The 18,110-nt window shown below is 48.6% G+C and overlaps 1 protein-coding gene across 4 annotated transcripts; it reads left to right on the top strand.

The window, feature by feature from the left end:
- Positions 1–215: 215 nt before the first annotated feature.
- Positions 216–18,065, top strand: lnx2b (ligand of numb-protein X 2b). Of its 4 annotated transcripts, none has more exons than XM_056600220.1 (11): positions 216–384; positions 621–664; positions 4,366–5,047; positions 6,834–7,027; positions 8,275–8,474; positions 10,777–11,202; positions 11,865–12,008; positions 14,067–14,241; positions 14,625–14,871; positions 15,194–15,352; positions 16,231–18,065. In XM_056600220.1, exons 3-11 carry the CDS (start codon positions 4,644–4,646, stop codon positions 16,364–16,366), a joined length of 2,085 nt encoding a protein of 694 aa, XP_056456195.1. In that variant the 5' UTR covers positions 216–384; positions 621–664; positions 4,366–4,643; the 3' UTR covers positions 16,367–18,065. The 4 variants fall into 4 exon arrangements, with proteins under 4 accessions (XP_056456195.1, XP_056456194.1, XP_056456193.1 ...); XM_056600219.1 differs by having other exon boundaries at positions 621–696; XM_056600218.1 differs by lacking the exon at positions 621–664.
- Positions 18,066–18,110: the final 45 nt, after the last annotated feature.

The following is an 18,110-nucleotide window of genomic DNA, read 5'->3' as shown; positions in this document are numbered from 1 at the left end:
ATATCTATGGAAGTTTGTTCATTTGAACTTGAATTCTAGAAATGTAAATGTATCTGTTATGTGATGTTGCATTGACTACGTTAATTCGTATAGATGTTTGCAAGTTAACGTGCGTTATTCTATTTGTAATAATGAAAAATCACTTATAATATTGTAACTTATATAACTCGTGGCTGTGTTCCCTCCTAGACAGAGCAGTACAACACCTGCGCGGACTTCCTGTAAGAAGCGTCAGACCTGGGTTTGTTTGTTTTTTTCCAAACTGGGAATATCGCCCAGCTCACGCCTGTCGGATGGACTACAGCAGGGGCGGTGTACCATAATAACTTTTACACCACAGAATCGGAAGCGACGTTGGCCAGAAGATCGTCGAGATCCGTCAATGTAAGTACTATTATTTAATGAAATAATGCTTTTCACGGTAAACTCTTTTTACCCTGTTCGACTTCCGGGGAAAAAAACAACCTTTACAGGTATGGTGACTGGCGAGTTTCGGTATCGGTGGGCAACTGTGAGTGTGAAAACGTAATGTTTGAACAATTCACTTGTTCCCAATGATACAGCGGTTTGTGTTTTGCTGTTTCGAAACTGCCGAGTTTACACCCAAATCCCTTTTACAGCTCAATGTGTCGTGTAACCTCGTTCCCGACGTAAGCTACTGAAGGTGAGCCATGTTCTTGGGACGACCAGCCACGAGTGAGTTGCCCCATCGCCGACGTCCCTGAATCGTACTTTTATGACCTCCTCTATCAGTGGCGTATGTCACGTCAGTGTAGCGATAAGGAACGAGCTGACTGTCACCCGCTGACAGTGGGTAGCCTACGGTGAATTATTTATGATTCTGGCGACCGCATAATTAGCCGTCAGATGCGTAAGGGGGTCATTGCTGTCTCTCTCCTCCCCCCCTTACGACAGGATTAATCAGTGAGGATGTAATGAGAAACATGATATGTTTTTAGAAATGGGATGAATTAGAAATATTAAATAGTGGAATTACAAGGTTTTCGGATAAATTCAATGACAATAACAATTGTAGCATCCTTTTGGGAAACTTATATAAATAAATTCATAATAATATAATATTTTTAATATAAGACTGTTATTATTTTATCGAACAATGATGGAAACCTAATACTTGCTGCAGATATGGAGGAAATACGTACGATAAAGTGGTTTAGTTTCTTAAGTGTATTATGACATTTGGGGCAACAGATGTATGCTTATTGTGCAGTACTATAAAGACATAGACCCACATAGCAGTAGATTAAAGCTCTAATAATAATAAAGACAGTAAGACAAAGTCATAACGGAAGTTCAAAATCAGTAAAAAAAATGATGATGAATTATGTATTGTTTATCATTATCATTCATATTAAGGGTAATATAATAAATACTGGACCAGGATACGTAGAGGGGGAATGTTGATGAACACATTTTACCTTGAATGTGTTTTCTGAGGCGCATTGACTGAATTGTTTGGTAAGTCAATGCAGCAACAGGCTGAGTAGACATGATGACAAACAGTCTCACGGCCAGTGGTGGGAAGTGAGAGTCAGCGGCTCACCTGTGTTCCTTAGGTACAGGGCACGCATGTGACTCCAACATATACCATCTGAACTTGGCTCAGAAAGCGGGGAATGCCACCTCTGGTAATCCTATGAGCCCATAGGACACTTCAAGACTTTTACCCAGAAAGCTTAGAGAGTCACATGATCGAGAGACATTTGATTTCAATATGTTTAGGAATATTGAGCAATGAGCACATTTTCCAGTCTGCTCTTGTTGTTAAAAAAAAACTAAGCCATTCCAATGTTGGAACGTTTAGACTTTCAGAGACATTGATAACAGCCTATCATTTCTTACAGTTGGCTCCCTTTCAAACAGGTTGGAACATTTTTGCACTTTGGTGCTTGGCTGCAGCCGTAGAAAATGGCAGTTTATTCCAGTTTCAAGTTCCTACCATTACCCAAAGCCACTGCAATGAATCCAGTGCATGTCATAAGTAGCAGGTAGAGGCTAGACATTTATTTAAAATGCATGTTATTAAGGTGAAGGTAGGGATTGGGCATCTTGCTGAAGGATACCTACAGGTAGACTAAAGACCTTGGGGCTTGAGCTGAGTGACCTTTTGGCTGGGAGCACCCTAGCCAGAACATTGTCCTGCCCCCTTCTTGTTTTCCCTCCTTGTGAGTGAGATGGGGAGCAACTGCTCCTGCTCCAGTACGATGACTAAAACAACCCCCTATGAGCAAGAGCTTTCATACTCTCTAATCTGTCTGTGGCGTCGATATGGTTCGGTGATCTGTGTTTTCAGTCAACAAGGGATGTCAAACGGAACCAAAGGTAATCATCTTATGATGTCGGTTCTCGCTAGGACGAACGACGTAACAGACAAACATTGTGGCCTGTGGTTGTTTCCTTGAGGGTGCCACCAATAAGGTACACATGTAATCACAAAGCCATGTCCTTTTTTTAAAGGTCATGTGAACCATTTGATCGAACTCTGAACCGCCCAATTTGTATGATGGTGTTGGAATGACGCCTAGCAGCCTGCTGCCTAGATGATGGTCATCTATCTTCTTCTCTCACCTTCACTGACTGTTGCCGTCCACAAGACTCTCGAGGTTCAGAGGAACACGTGCCTCTGATGAATACATGCGCTTCGTCATGTGTAAAAACTCCCCAGGAGATCCCAGCCAACTTCAATTAACCGGTAAACAATGTGGTTGGGTGACAACCACAGCGTGCCTATCATTCCTTGGCCTACCTGAATACCAGCCTGAGCCAACCTATGCCTACTGTCAGCTGTGAGGGCAGGGTGGGTTATTTACAATAGTCTGCCAATCTTTTCCTCTGCCTCATCGTCGAGCGACTGGGTTTAAGGTGCGTGGAGAGAGCCTCGCCTGGTTTCTCATGTTTGTCTTGCTGCTGGTTCCGTGGGCCCTATCGGTTACTGGAGTCGCTGTCACCTGAACAATGGGGTAGAATGGCCTTGAGGACAAAGTCCGAATTGATCTCACCCCGCCTCGCCTGTGCACACGCATGAGCGCCCACAAAGGCCTCTGTACGTGCAGGAACAGACGGCAGGCACCGGGGCCTCTGTCTGATTTGTCGGTCCGACCATCGGCCAATGGGAGCTATTCGTCTTCAATAGTGCAACATCAGCCGTACGATCTTAACCACTGACATACAAAAACATACAGATCTGAACTGGGAACCCACAAGGGTGGACTTAGGCGGAATGCTTCAGACCCCCGCCCCCAGCCAGCTTCGGCTCTCGCACCCTTGTGCACACCAACCTATTCTCTCTCTCTCTCTCTCTCTCTCTCTCTCTCTCTCTCTCTCTCTCTCTCTCTCTCTCTCTCTCTCTCTCTCTCTCTCTCTCTCTCTCTCTCTCTCTCTCTCTCTCTCTCTCTCTCTCTCTCTCTCTCTCTCTCTCTCTCTCTCTCTCTCTCCATCCCGCCTCACTCAGTCTCTCGCTCATACCGGAGACACAATCATTACTGTGCTGGTGCACTGGAGAGGTAGGGCTCTGGTTTCAGCCAGGCTTCAGTGGCGGGGCCTAGCTGCTGGGTGAGAGCCTGTTGTTTGTGTGGCTGGGTCGGCTCGGCGACATTAGTGTCATCCGGGCCGCGGTGAGTAGAACAGGGCTTCTCATCATTTATTTTGGGTGATATATGTTATGCTTTGCTGTTTATTGCTGCTTGTTATGCTACTTAGGAATTGTACGTTTGGTGGTTTTGGTCCTTGCCTGGTGTCGGGTTACCACTTCTGCTGTCACAACACCTAAAAGGTTGACCATTGATTCACACACACACAGTTGCTGTTGCTTCTCAAGAAATGTTAATGTCTTTCTCGTGCATCAATTTCATTTCTAACAGATGACTGTGTATAGATGGTAATGGACCAAGACTTTTCCCCAAAGAATGCAATCATAACTTGGGCTCTCCTCATGAGAGGGAATTAGGGGAGATTAAGCTGCTCACGGAGGGATCCAGACCTCTGCTGATTGGCTGCGCGGCGGTCATTAGCGGACAGGATTGCATTGCTGCTGCTGTGTTCCCATGGTCATTGCAGTGGCGTGGCGTGCCTTGTGTTCCTTCACATTCGCCCGGTTCGGCGTTAGCCTGCGTCCTCGCCGAGTTACATGCAGTCCAGCCGAGTGAATGAAACGCACACAGTGACTGATTTAGCTGAGTTGTGAATTCCCTTTGTCCCTCAGGAAACCTGCTGAGAGGAAACAGCTGTGGCTGGTTGCCGGCTCGCTGCTGCGTGGGGGATTTGTGTCATTTCCTGTGTTACTGGGGCCTTTTTCAAACGTACAGCCTTTCAGACCTCTCTTTCTCTTTTCCCCTCTCCAACCAGATGACCGTCATTGAGATCTGAAGACGGGCACCGGGCCAATCGAGGATACAGGTCTTTAAAATGGAGTTCTCTCGGGATGTACACGGGGAGAAACACTAGACGATACAGAAGAGCCCTTAGGAAACAAGACACCGGATTTCCCCGGAGAGAGGTGTGCACGTGGGAGGAGGAGGAGGAGGAGGAGGAAGAGGAGGAGGAGGAGGTAGTAGTAGAGGAGAAGGATTGCTTTTCCAGGAGAAACAAAGGAAGCACGGAGCGTGGTCAGTCTTCCAGTCACCATGACGGAGCCCAAGACCGCCGCCGGCGGGAGCCCCGCGGCGGCGCTGGCGTGGGCGCGCGTGTGCAAGGAGTGCGGCCAGCAGCACGAGGGCCAGGACAACCACCTGTACGAGTACCAGGACGAGGTGGACGACGAGCTGGTGTGCCACATCTGCCTGCAGCCGCTGCTCCGGCCCATGGACACGCCGTGCGGCCACACCTACTGCTTCTTCTGCCTCAGTAACTTCCTGAAGGAGCAGGACTTCTGCCCCGTGGACCGGCTGAGGCTGCAGCTGCACCAGTGTCGGCCCTCCAGCCTGCTGGTGCGGAACCTGCTGGACAAGTTGATGGTGCTCTGCCCCCACAACGAAGAGTGCCCCCAGCAGATGCAGCGCTGCGAGCTGATGCCCCACCTGCACAACAGGTGAGCTAGGAGCGGGGGGGAGCGCTGGCAGGGTATGTTGTATTGTTATGAGCTTTGCTTTTATAACTGAATATGAACCGGGCTAGATATTCATCCAGCCACATCTGGGTCGATACTATTTCCTAAATGGTCTGTAATCACAAATCGACTCCATCAGGCTAGGGGTCCCTCTTTTTTTTTTATATTCCCATGCATTCCCGGGGAGAATGATCTGCATGTGCTTTGGGGTATTGCTGCGCACGATGTCCTCCCGGGCATCTGCCACAGGTCTGTGTTCTTGCCTGTCTGATGAGGCCTGTATGGGCACATACACCCGATGAACACTCAGTGGTTACGCCATGAACCGTTGCTATCAGGCCAAGTCATGCTTCACTGTGAAGGGCTTCTTGTTTAAGCTACACCAGATATCGAGGACAACTTGATAATGTGAACACTATATGAATTCAATATTATGTTCTGGACCGTTTCTTGAACTAAACTATTCTATGTTTAAAATTCAATATTCTTCTGAGTATCTTGCATTGAGTACCAATAGATATCAGTTCTCCAGTAACTGGTGAGACTGCTACGTGTGTGAGATGGCAGCCCTGTATAAACAACTCGATAATATTTACAAATTTTATAATTATATTTTATAATGTTAAATAGCGTCAACACAGTTGACAATTCCTTGACAATGTAACTCAGAATAAACATTGAGTTCATAAGTTGATTTAAAAAAATAAATAGTATAAAAAATAAAAGTTGTCTGCGCAGAGAGCCCACTGTGCGACTAGCACTCAAAGGCTGGAGCGCTGGAGTGGACCCATGAACAGTGGGTACACTCCGGGGTTAAAGCAGGGGAACATCCTGGAGGGCACAGCTGCAGACAGGGATGCCACTACTCCGTCTCAGGAATGTAGCTCGTGGTATTGCTGTCTGAGTCAGCTGAGGTTCTCTCAGTTCCCCTCAAGAGCGATAATCGTGGTACAAAACAAGGCAATGGTCACTATAGAAAATAACTCGGTGTCTTGGCGTCCTGCAAACCACATTTCTTATGGACATTCCCATTACAATCCTCAGTGTTTCTTCTAAAGACCTTCTTTTTTTTTGTTGCCGCAGCCGGGTAATGGCACAAGCAAATGTCCTGTTTACCTGAACTCACTCTCAACCGTGATGGACATATCCTGCAATTTCCTTCCATGAACTCTCACGACAATGGCTATCTGCAAAGGTGCCATCATTAGGCCTTTGGCTGATAGCCGTCTGCCTCCATGTTATTGTTCCGACAATGCTGGCTGTGGAGCCTACGTTTCCTGGTAGTGGTCTTGGTGCGAGCCTCTGTGAGTGAATGTTTCGCTGGGATGGACCTCTGCCCTGCTGCGCACCTTCTAGCATAACGTTTAAACAAACAAGCAGCAAAGTCCCTGGGTTCAGGAAATAAACAGCAGTGGTTTCACAAGACTAAATCAGAGTCCACCTGCCCCCTACAACCACCGCTACCTGCCAAGACTCTGCAATGCAGTAAAACAGAACAGAGCACTTGGCTAAATTCAGTGTGTGGGGACAAGCATCTGGTTCACTTACATAGTCACATAGTCTGTGCCAGCCTTTGAAGCCCCCAAAACAGCCCCCCCCCCTTATTTATTTCAAGAGACGCACATAAACGCGTATTCACTATGACGGACCTCAAAGGAAACTGTCAGCGGGCAAGGGCTTCCATATGGGGTATATATTATACACATTTCTGTTGACTGTATCACTCATTTTTATTCATTTTCATTTTTTTTTATTCACTACTGTTCAGATGTCCTGTTTTCAAGAAGTTGAAAGAAGAGGCAGAGAGGAGGAAGAAGCCCTCCTGGAAAGAGGTCAAGGGGCGCAATGCGGAGGTGGAGGCGTGCGCGGAAAGCAAACTTCCAGCGGCTCCGTCCAGAACGTCGACTCGAGAGCACGCCGACCCCGGCTTGATCAACCCAGCCTACGAGGAGAGCGAAGAAGGTAGAGTAGTTACCCTTCAAAAAAAAATAAATCTGTTTGTGTTTCCTGTGGTGAGCTAATGGTTACTCAACGGTTAAATACAGATTGATGTTAAGCCAAAGTGGCAACATAGAAAGTGACTTCACGGTGACGGCAATCTGTGTGTTGATCTAGTATGTAACCAGTGTGTGTGCCTTCCCCTAAAAAAGGTAATGTGTCACCAGAGAGAGTCTGGGTTGTTGTTGGAGGGGATCATTGTTAACTCTAATCTCCCGTGAAAGAAGAATAGACTGATGTGATTTCAAAACTTAAGAAGATACATCTTGGATTCAGCCTAACCTCTGAAACATGTAGACGGTTAAGACAGAGGCGGTCTGGGATTTAGGGGATGAGGTCACATGATCCCTCAGGCTGCTTATCCAGGTGAACACAGACACAAAGGTGTGGCAGGATGAGGAGAAACTGACTCGCTGCTGATGTTTCCTCGGAAATGTCCTCTGTTGGTGTGTCACGCCTGTCTACCACCCCCCCCCCCCCCCCCCCCCCCCCCCCCCCCCCCCACTGCGGGCCTGTGGCGTTGTGGGCGGAGAGTTCCAGGAAGGTGGCGGGGAATGGTTATCCCCATAGTTACGACCCATGCAAACTTTGTCGTACTTTTATCGTGCCGTCGTTGTGAAGGAGCGTTGTGGTGAGAGATGTTGTGTATTTATTGCGCCACACACCGTGGTGTTGTGGAGTGAGCGTGTGTGAAGCATCACCCTCTCTCAGACGTGAACATCAAAATCAAACTGCTGCCCAGACAGAGACACACACACACACACACACACACACACACACAGACACACTTCGCCACCGGTGTCCCTATGTCGTGACTTTGAAGAGTATACTAAAAGGCAAATACCTCTCGAACAGAGCGCTAGTACAAGTGGAGCGTTTACAAAGACTGGGGGAGACTGGCAAAACATAGGATTTGACTCCAGTTTTCCCTTAACCAAGGTCTTGCCGTCAAAGTAATAAAATGGCATAGAAACTACAAATAATTTGTAAATTAAATGATTTTGGGTTCACTGACCGTTTTAAGGGAAGCGGTGATTCTCAAGTAATCAAGAAGTCCAGGAATCCAGTACAAAAACACGAGCATTGTATTAATTCTCCCATTGGACGACACAAAAGGAGAAGACCCCTCCGCCTCACAGCACTAAACCATGCATCCCCCCGTTGGATCCCCTGCTAGACCGCATGTTGTTGTGTGTTCCCCCCCCGCCCAGACACGGGCGCCCTGAGGTCCAGCCTGGTGGCGGAGGCCAACACGGTGGAGCTGTTCCGGGACGAGCCCGAGGACGACCTGGGCCTGCGCATCGTGGGAGGGAAGGACACCCCGCTGGGGAACATCGTCATCCAGGAGATCGTCCGCGACTCCCTGGCGGCGCGTGACGGGCGGCTGGCCCCTGGGGACCACATCCTGGAGGTGAGGGGGTCACTCGCTCACTCCCTCACTCACTCACTCACTCATTCTCACTCGCTCATTCTCACTCTAGATGAGGACTGTAATGGACATTTACATCAGGCATGATTTTCTCGAGGCATAAGACAATGTCGGCTCTGTTATTATCTATAGTAGTAACCATTTCACGGTTTGTGTCGCGCTTACTTGCCTTTGGGGGTGGGGGGGGGGGACTGAGACAGCCTGGGGTGATGGCTATACCACAAGGTACATCATGGGATGGCCGAAGGGGCTCGTGGCAGCCCTATCTGCAGCTGTGCCCTGAAGGACGTTTCCCTGCGTTAACACTGGAGTGTGCCCGCTGTTCAGGGCTCACCTCAGCACTTCAGTGCTTTTATACGATTGGCGTGTTGGGAACTTTTTTTTTTCTAAAATGTTATGATAAACTCAGTTTATTACTGGGTTTATTCTGAGGTACGTTGACAATGCAGTACAAATAATTCCCAGCACAGTATGGTGAGTGTATCAGACCTGGGAAAAAGAGGTTGCATTCCTCCTGGAATGTTTTGACTGGAAAATGGAGGGGAAAATGGAGGCTTGTTTGCATAGCGAAACAAGGTCAAACCATTTTTTTTTCACCTTCACACAAAGGCAGCCTTACTGTTTATGCCTATGCAACGAAATTCCCATGATCTGTGAAGATGTGTTAAGTAAACATGGAGCTTGTATGCAGAGACGGAAAGCAGACATTCAAGATAAGCAAGTTTGCGGCGATGGGTGGGACCAAGTCCTTAGGGAGAATCCATGCTACTTGTAGCTAACTTAACTGACATTTTATGAAAGTTGTTGATTTTGTTAGTGATTAACTCAGTGGCAGTCTTTTCAAAAGGGGCAAGGTTCGTTGCCACAGTTTCTTGAAAAATAGAATCTGACCTTGTCTGACCCTCATATTGATTCTAATCTACCAATAGCTCTGGGCTGACAATAGGTTGTGTTTTAGCTAATATTGAGCTTTTGTAGGGGATGGTATGTAAACCCAGAATGTTCTGGTCTACAGTAATGGTTAGGGCTTATGTTCCTGTACTGGGCTAGCCTGGATCAGGCAACAGTACTATACGTTAGCGCAATGGCACCCAAAGAATGTCCCCAAAAGGCACTGAAATTAGAGGCTGAAGAAAGAGAGTGTCTTTGGAAATCTTAGTGCAACAACTGCGGCAACTCAAGAGTTGGCTTTTTTTGTAAAATTCAGAATTACCGCTTTAAGTGTGCAGTGGTGGTTGAATGTAGGACAGATGTGAATGGTACCAGCTTATAGTCCTTCTATGAGCAGCTTCTGGGTCAATTTTAAACTAATTTGGTAAAAAAAATACGCATTGCTATGCAAATATTTCTGTTCTCTAAATAGTTATGATACAATAAAATGAAGTTATATTATTATACATAAATAATATTAGCTTAATTCCATGTAAACACTCTAGTCTTTCAGACAAGTGCCATGTTGTTTCCAGTAGAGTCTCTCTTTCGTTCCCTCTCCTTTTCTTTCCCCCTCTGCTCTTTCTCTCCCTCTCATTCTCCTTTCTCATGCTTCCCCACCCCCCAGCCCCCTCCCCTCATCTCTCCTTGGCTTTCGGCCTCTCAGTTGTCCTGGAATGTTGTGCGTCTGTAAATCGACCTAGGCTGTCGTCTTGCTCTGAGCTCTGAGCTCAATCCCTGGCTCTGAACGCCCTCCAAAGCACTGCTCATCCTCCCGGCCAGCCAATCCCAAACCAGGGAACGAGAGCCAAATAAGACACCGGGCCTTTGCTGCCGCAGGATATGAAATGTATACATATTATGACTTTCTGTTGTCGAGAACCGGTGGTGAAACCTTAAGTAGGAGTGGGGGAAGATTCCGCCCCCGAATAGGTTGAAACTCGATCACAGACGCTTGAATCAATGCATTGATTTTGGCAGCAGCGATGCAAAACATGTTCTGTGTTGCAGATCATGTTGTGGCTGGCTTTGAGAAACGCAAATAAATTGAAACAACCCTGCCAAACCCAAGGGTGAGGGGGGGTTTCTAATAAACATGAAAGCATAAAACCAAAGGCACTATGTACAATCTGATTCATACAGGGGATAGTACATGAAAAGTATTATATAAGAGGATGGAATCTCAGATAATCCATATCAGGTGTTGTTGGAACACTATATGCAGACGGGCCGAGAGCAGGCCCCGAACCGCGCCGTGAACACGCAGGAACATGGCTCGCGAGACCCCCACCAGCAGGGGACGGCCCCGGTGAAGGTGCTGTTCTGACCGGCCGCGCGGTGTCCTGTTCCCCAGGTGAACGACAGCAGCCTGGCCGCCGTGCCGCACTCCAGGGCCATCGCCGTCCTGCGGCAGCCCTGCTCCGTGCTGCGGCTCACCGTCCTGCAGGAGAAGGGCTTCAAGCCCCGCGCAGAGCCCCACCCCACCACCGCCGTCGGCCCCGTCGCCACCACGGGCCCCCAGGGGTCTCCCGGCAACGCCGCCTCGGCGCCCCACCACGGCGCGGTCGTCCAGGTGATGCTGGTCAAGCGGGACCGCGGCGAGCCCCTCGGGATCAAGCTCATCCGCAAGTCGGAGGAGAGCGGGGTCTTCATCCTGGACCTGTTGGTGGGGGGGCTGGCCGCCAAGGACGGCAAGCTGAGGAACAACGACAAGGTGCTGGCCATCAACGGCCAGGACCTGAGGCACGGCACGCCCGAGACCGCGGCCCAGATCATCCAGGTAGGGGAGCCGCTCCTCGTTTACGTTGGTTAAACCATGATTCCCTTGGTTTATTTTTATTTTTTTATGCATTCAATGTTTTATAGAAATTGCAGAACAGCTGAATACATATTTGTACATTATTTTTAATTTTCAACAATTTGCGTGTTTTTTTTTTAAGGCGAATTTTCACAATTCTCTATTACAAAAGTGTTTTTTCGGGGAGAAATGCTGGAGGATTGCAGCATGTCTCAAACTCAAAAATAATCGTTTGATTAATCATGATTTCAATATTGACTGAAATAATCGTGCTAATGATCCTTTCCATAATCGAGCAGCCCTAGTTTGCAAACCACTTTAAAAAGTTTAACTGCTATAATTACGTGACATAATTGTGTACTTTCCTCACCAGCCAGAGCTAGTGTGGTTTAGAGAAAACATATCCTCAGACATCGTTTCCACAGTGTGACACAGTGCGCGTACATAAAGGGACGTGGGTGAATGGCATCCATTCCACCGTCTGTGTGTGTGTGTGTGTGTGTGTGTGTGTGTGTGTGTGTGTGTGTGTGTGTGTGTGTGTGTGTGTGTGTGTGTGTGTGTGTGTGTGTGTGTGTGTGTGTGTGTGTGTGTGTGTGTGTGTGTGTGTGTGTGTGTGTTGTGCGGTGTGCCGGGTGTGTCTCCAGGCCAGCGAGGTGCGGGTGAACTTTGTGGTGATGAGGTCCACCGAGGCCCTAGAGGAGGCGGACGGTGGAGAGGGGAGGTCTGGACGGGGGTCCCGCAGAGCGCCGGAACAGCAGTACTTCAGGCGCCACTCCACCTTCCTGAAGGTAAGCGCGGTCACCGGCAGAGCGCGGCCGTGCAGTTCACTCGGCTCCGCGCCGCTGTGGCTCCTCTTTGCCGACTGGAGGGGAACGGGAGTATGATTTTTAGAGGCTTCAAATTATCTGGTCTCAGGTAGCAGTCTACCTGTAGGCATCACAGAGTGAGAATCCTTTACCCCTACCGACGCATTAATCAACTATCTACCGAATGAGTTCGATGAATGTGTCTGGTCAATAAATACAACCGACATGTGCAAGCACTTTTGACCTTTGTACCTGAGCCTCATATCGCCTAAAAAATAATTTGTTTGGTTCCGGTTTCCGACCGACCCCTGTCAATTTATGTGCGACCCAAATTATTTTATGATCATGGAAGAAAAAAAAAAAGAAAAAATTATGCAAACTATAATTACGTTTTTGTACAGCACCTCTTCATTCTGTACAAGGATGAGCACATTCTCTCGTTTTTAAATGAAAACAACCTACCTATCATTCGCTGCCGCTGGAAAAAAAATAATAAAAAAATAAATAAATTCCCTACCTACCCATGACCTCAACTGACAACCAACAGGAACCAAACTCTCTTTTTTTAGGCCTATCCAGTCACGGTCCTGTATATTAGACCAGTGATCCGTCCCTGTTGTGCTTACAGTATGCCCTATCAGTAGCCGGGCTAGCACCCCCTGCAGTCGGAGGTGAAAAGCTCTCGAGTGTGGACGCCTGCTTCACTTAACAAAGATAAAAGGCCCCTTTCTTCATGGCGGGACCCCCCCCCCGTCCCGATCAAAAGGCCAGGGGTGGTGCGGCTCTCTGCTACACGGTCTCCAGCGTGTTGTTGTTGTGGGGTTGTTTTCCCTCTGGGTCATTTCTTTGGGTGGCAAGAGGATCAAAGCTGGCGACCGTTGGCTTTAGCCTGCCGGGAAGCTCCTTTGAGTCTCGCTGTGGTGGGGCTGGTTCCCTGCTGGGGGGAGGAAGAAAGCTCTCCCCCCCCTCCCCTCCTCTGCTTCCCCACCAACAGCACCTTCGCCCCTCCCCCCACTTCCTCACCAACATCACCGTCACCCCCTAACCCCCTCCCCCTCCCCCGAGCGCGACACCCCTCCCTCTGTCCCAACCCCCCCCACCCCCCCTACACCCGTCCCCTGTTCTCCCCCAAGCGTGTACCCCCCCCCCCCCCCCCCCCCCAGCTGTCAGGTCCCACACGTCCCCTGGACTACGAGGGGGCCCGGCGTGGGGCCTCGCACACTCTGGGCCCCGCCCGCTTTATTCCTGCGTGGCTCCGCATCTGTTTGCACAAGCGACTCGACAGAAAAGGATCCATTAAGCCAGAAGAGTCTCCCGGAGACGGGTGTAAGATAATGGGCTGCAAATGTTCACACATCCCCACACCCCACACCTCTCCCCCCGCCCCCCCCCCCCCCCCCCCCCCCCCCCCCAAGCCCTTAAATGAATATCATCCTATTCAAGGACGGCGCTGTCTGAAAAAAGTTCTAATCTCACATTAGCTTAATCGTTTGTGGTCGGAGTTGTTAGGGCTTCGATGCGGTGTTTGAGAAGGCGGTCGTACGAGCGCTGATGGTTTGTTTCCTTGGCCGAATACCTTGTTGTTCCCACCGTGCTGTCGTTCTGGTCCTGGTTCGTGTTGTTAAACTGGGACGTGGCAGCGGGCAGGGCTGTGGTTCCAGATGCATTGTTTGTTGTGTTCAGAACCGCATGAAAGGAACCACAAAGGGACAAACAGGAATCCAAATAGTCTCTTCGCTTGGTTCCACAGGGACTTATACCGCAGCAAAACAAAACAACGGTTTTAATCACATGCTCTCTGCGTACTCATCCAAACGTATTGCATTAGTTTGCTGCCTTATTTCCTGGTGCTTGTTTCAGGCAGCCAGCAGCGTATGCCGTGTATGCATTTCAACTTTTCTACAAACTCTTGCCTTCATGCGTCACCGGTGCGCCTGCAAGCATCATCAAGCATGAAAGGCTAACAGCCGCACTGAGTGAGCCTGCCCCTAGTGGCTAGCCAACTGAGGAGTCCGGTCTCTGTCCATCCTGTCGCCCCAGGACCCTCCCAGTGGCTTCTCCAGCCAGGAGAAGACGGTGAGCCTGAAGAAGGAGCCCCGGCTGTCTCTGGGCATCACCATCGCCGGGGGGCGGGACTGCCGCTGCCGCCTGCCCCTCTACATCACCAGCGTCCAGCCGGTGGGCTGCCTGCACCGGGACGGCACCATCAAGACCGGTACGCCCTCCCAGGGCCCTGTCCCTTTCCCTCTGCCTCTCTCTGTCCTCCAGTTTGAGTTTCTCCGTCTCTTCTCTTTTCGATCTCTCTGTTGCTCTCTCTGTCTTTCAATTTGAATCCGTCTCTCTTTTTTTTCCTCTCTCTTTGTCTCTTGCCTTTGCATCTGTCTTTCTGCCTCTGTCTTCTATTCTCTCTCTCTCTCTCTCTCTCTCTCTCTCTCTCTCTCTCTCTCTCTCTCTCTCTCTCTCTCTCTCTCTCTCTCTCTCTCTCTCTCTCTCTCTCTCTCTCTCTCTCTCTCTCTCTCTCTCTCTCTCTCTCTCTCTCTCTCTCTTCCCCCCCCCCCCCTCATGCGCTGCACACCGGTCTTACCGACGTGTCTCCAGGGGACATCCTGCTGAGCATCAACAGCGTGGACCTGACCCAGCTGAGCTACGCCGAGGCGGTGTCGGTGCTGAAGGCCCAGGCGGCCCAGGGCCAGGTGGTGCTGCGGGCGCTGCAGACCACCGCCGAGGAGGCCGACGCGGAGGGCGGCGACGGCGGCAGCAGCGACGAGGCGGAGGCGCACGAGAGCGCCCACGACGACGACCTCAACTGGACCCCTCCCTGGACCAGCTGGCTGGGTCTGCCCAGGTACGGTGGGATCGCGCCGCCCCCCCCCCCTCTAGCCTCACACCCCACCTCTAGGCCTCGACCCCCCCCCCCCCACACACCCATAAGTGAATGAATATGTCTAGAAACAACATGCAGTTCTCGCACGTTTTTTAGATATGCTCAATTTTATTGAGCTGTAAATAACCTGTTTGTTGGATTAAATGTTGTTGTTTTTGATTATCTGCAGAGTTGTTCTATCGACTATATCTCATCGTCCATTATTCTCAGTTTCCCCTGTGCCCATTTGAATATAAAAGACGTATATATGAAACGTAGGGATCTCCTTCCCTTCGCCCTCCAGTAACATGCACTGGTGCCGCGACATCGTCCTCCTGAAGACCAACAACGACAGCTGGGGCTTCAGCATCGTGGGCGGCTACGAGGAGAGCCGTGGCCAGCAGCCCTTCTTCATCAAGACCATCGTGCCCGGCACGCCCGCTCACTTCGACGGACGCCTCAAGTAGGTTCATCATCGCTACGGGCGTCATGCTGCTCAGGAGTTGTGTGATTATGGATCGACACTAAAACTGTTTGATGGTGCCGCGACGGTCACACTGCGGTGCCATTGGACGGTTGGCAACGGATTGCCCATAAAACACGGAAGTGAATCGTCCGTGGCCAGATTGATCTGTAGATCTTCGGCCGCCCTTTGTCAGAAGCAGCTTGCAAGAAGATTTGTCACGGCAATTACCTATCATGCCACGACTGAAAGCCCCTTTTGTTGTTTTGTATTTATCAGTCGTCTGAGAAACAGTATCAAACTCTTTCTGCCAAGAGTGTTAATGGGGGAGTTGTTTGTGGTGAATGTTATTAATCCGTCACAGAGCTCTGTCGCCACATGAGGTATTCGTTCATGACTGTTTAAATGACAGGCTTCCTAGGTCTCTTCCTCGGTTGCTAATTCCAGTCATTTGCTGAGCAGCCAACATGAGTGATGCGTCGAGAAAAGTGCTTCACTGTGGGAAAATGGCGATTGAATGCGTTCCCGGGAAATAACGCAGCCATCGTTTTGTGGACCCCAACGACCGTGTTATATCACGGTTTAGCTGTACTTCGGTCTTACTGTCACGGTTTTATAACAAATGACGAATACATGCATGTATTCGTGGTATTTTTGGTAGACGTAGATGTAGGTAACGCTAAGGACCAGGGATACGGCACTTCATCACCATGATAATACTTTGAATTGTACCTATTTTATGCATGTTGTTGTGTCAGAATATCGACTATTCATGAGGATAAATTGACAACCTATTTTGGTCCGAGCTCCTGTACAGTTAAGTCCTCTGGGCCTTGGAAAACATCCATAATGTCTGCTGGTCTGTGGTTCCTCCCCAGATGTGGCGATGAGATCGTAGCGGTGAACGGAGCGACCACGGTTGGCATGAACAACTCCTCTCTGATCCCCATGCTGAAGCTTCAGAAGAACAAAGTCACACTCACCGTGGTGTCCTGGCCAGGGAGCCTCGCCTAATCAACACACACCTAGGCACTATCCCTTTCTTTGTGTCTGTCTCTCTATCTATTTCTCTCTGTCTCCCTCTCTCTCTGTTCCTCTGTCTCCCTCTCTCTGTGTCTGTCTCCCTCTCTCTGTGTCTGTCTCTATCTCTGTGTCTCTGACGCCCTCTCTCTCTCTATCTATATCTCCCTCCCTCTCCGTCTTTTTCTATAGCTCTGTCTCTGTCTGTCTGTTTCAGTCTGTAATCTCTGGCATGGATCGTATGTCAGTATAAACTCATCACAGAGTGGGGGTGTTTTTAAGGTCTATCCGGAAATAATTGGGATAATCTGAGTAGAGTATTGGCACAATTGGGGTTAATCATTTTAGATTAATGACGACAATCAGTGGACAAGCGTTTAACTGTGTACTGGATATAATATTTTATTTTTTATTACATTTTATCATGTCTTTATGTACATTTTACTTCACTTTGAAGCACCGGTACAGGTAATTCAGTCAGCTGTAGAATCCAAAAAAAGGAGTGCAGCATTTATGTAATCATAATAATGTGATCGATGCAGCGTACTTTGTGGCGTGAGAACAAATGGACTGTTGGCCATGCCCACAGATGTCCATTTCTCGTCATATTAAGTACATTATCATCACTCGTGTTGTTTTATGACATGCATTTTTAAAGTATCCTTCAAAGCTGCTACAGTTCTTTAAGTGTGGATGTGTATAGAAGATCAAAGACAAAGGTCAAGTATAGGTTAACATGGGCTCTCGCTGTAATAGACTAGGCCACTTCAGGTATGTCGCTCAACAACCTAGGGTCACAGAAGTCAACCAGGACCTACTAGCAGCCTGCAGGCCAAGCCTGGACAGACTGAACGACATTTTGCCCAAGAATACAGCGGCTGATGATATTTAGCTGAAGCTAGGAGTATAAATCCCATAATGAACAATATTTGTGATCGGACGAATTATGCAGAATGTTGAGAGAGCGAAAGATGTGCGCAATTGATTGCAATCAATCAATGACAAAGTGCACTGTAGCATGCTAAATCTTGCTGAATGTATCATACAACGTGGGTGTGTGGTACACATTAAGGGAGAAATCAAGACGTGCACTTGCCTTTATTATAACCTTATCCGAAGGTTTTTTTTGCATTTACCACGTAGTTATTTTTACGTGACGTTCATCACACTTATATTGTGTATGGTTTCAATATGAATAGGATGTGCTTATTATATTCATCCTTTATATTTCTGTTGGAACCGTACCTCAGCTGAGATGCTAATCACCAAGTGGCCTTTCCGATGTCCTGGAGATGATTTGAAATAATTCATGTTTTGGACCACTTCTATCATCACTTTCAATAAACTCGAGGAATTGTAATGTTTTGTTCTGTTATTTTTTCGGCTTAATGTGTTACTGGGACTCAAAACACTCCACACCCGATAGTATACAATGATAACCCTGTTTAAGTTACTTGAACCAATTTATAATTTTTCTGAAAGCTCTGTAGCTGTCTTGTTTTAACCCTAGAGTCTGAACAATTATACCCTAGGGAGGTTAAATGTACATTAGTCCATCCACAGTGTATTGGCAATGGTGTTGGGACTCGCAGCTGAAATGTGCAGTTTGATCCACAAATGTCCTCAGCCTACCTGTATGCATCCTTGAGCAAGATGCCTAATCTTACCTGCTCCTTACTGACATTTAGCTCAATTCACAGGAGTCCCTTTGGATAAGGTCTGCTAGATAACTATGGAG

The sequence above is a fragment of the Gadus chalcogrammus genome, chromosome 10 (assembly GCF_026213295.1).
Source record: "Gadus chalcogrammus isolate NIFS_2021 chromosome 10, NIFS_Gcha_1.0, whole genome shotgun sequence".
Classification (NCBI taxonomy): Eukaryota; Metazoa; Chordata; class Actinopteri; order Gadiformes; family Gadidae; genus Gadus; species Gadus chalcogrammus.
Note: the sequence above shows the minus strand (reverse complement) of the source record. Positions and strands in the feature narration are given on the sequence as shown.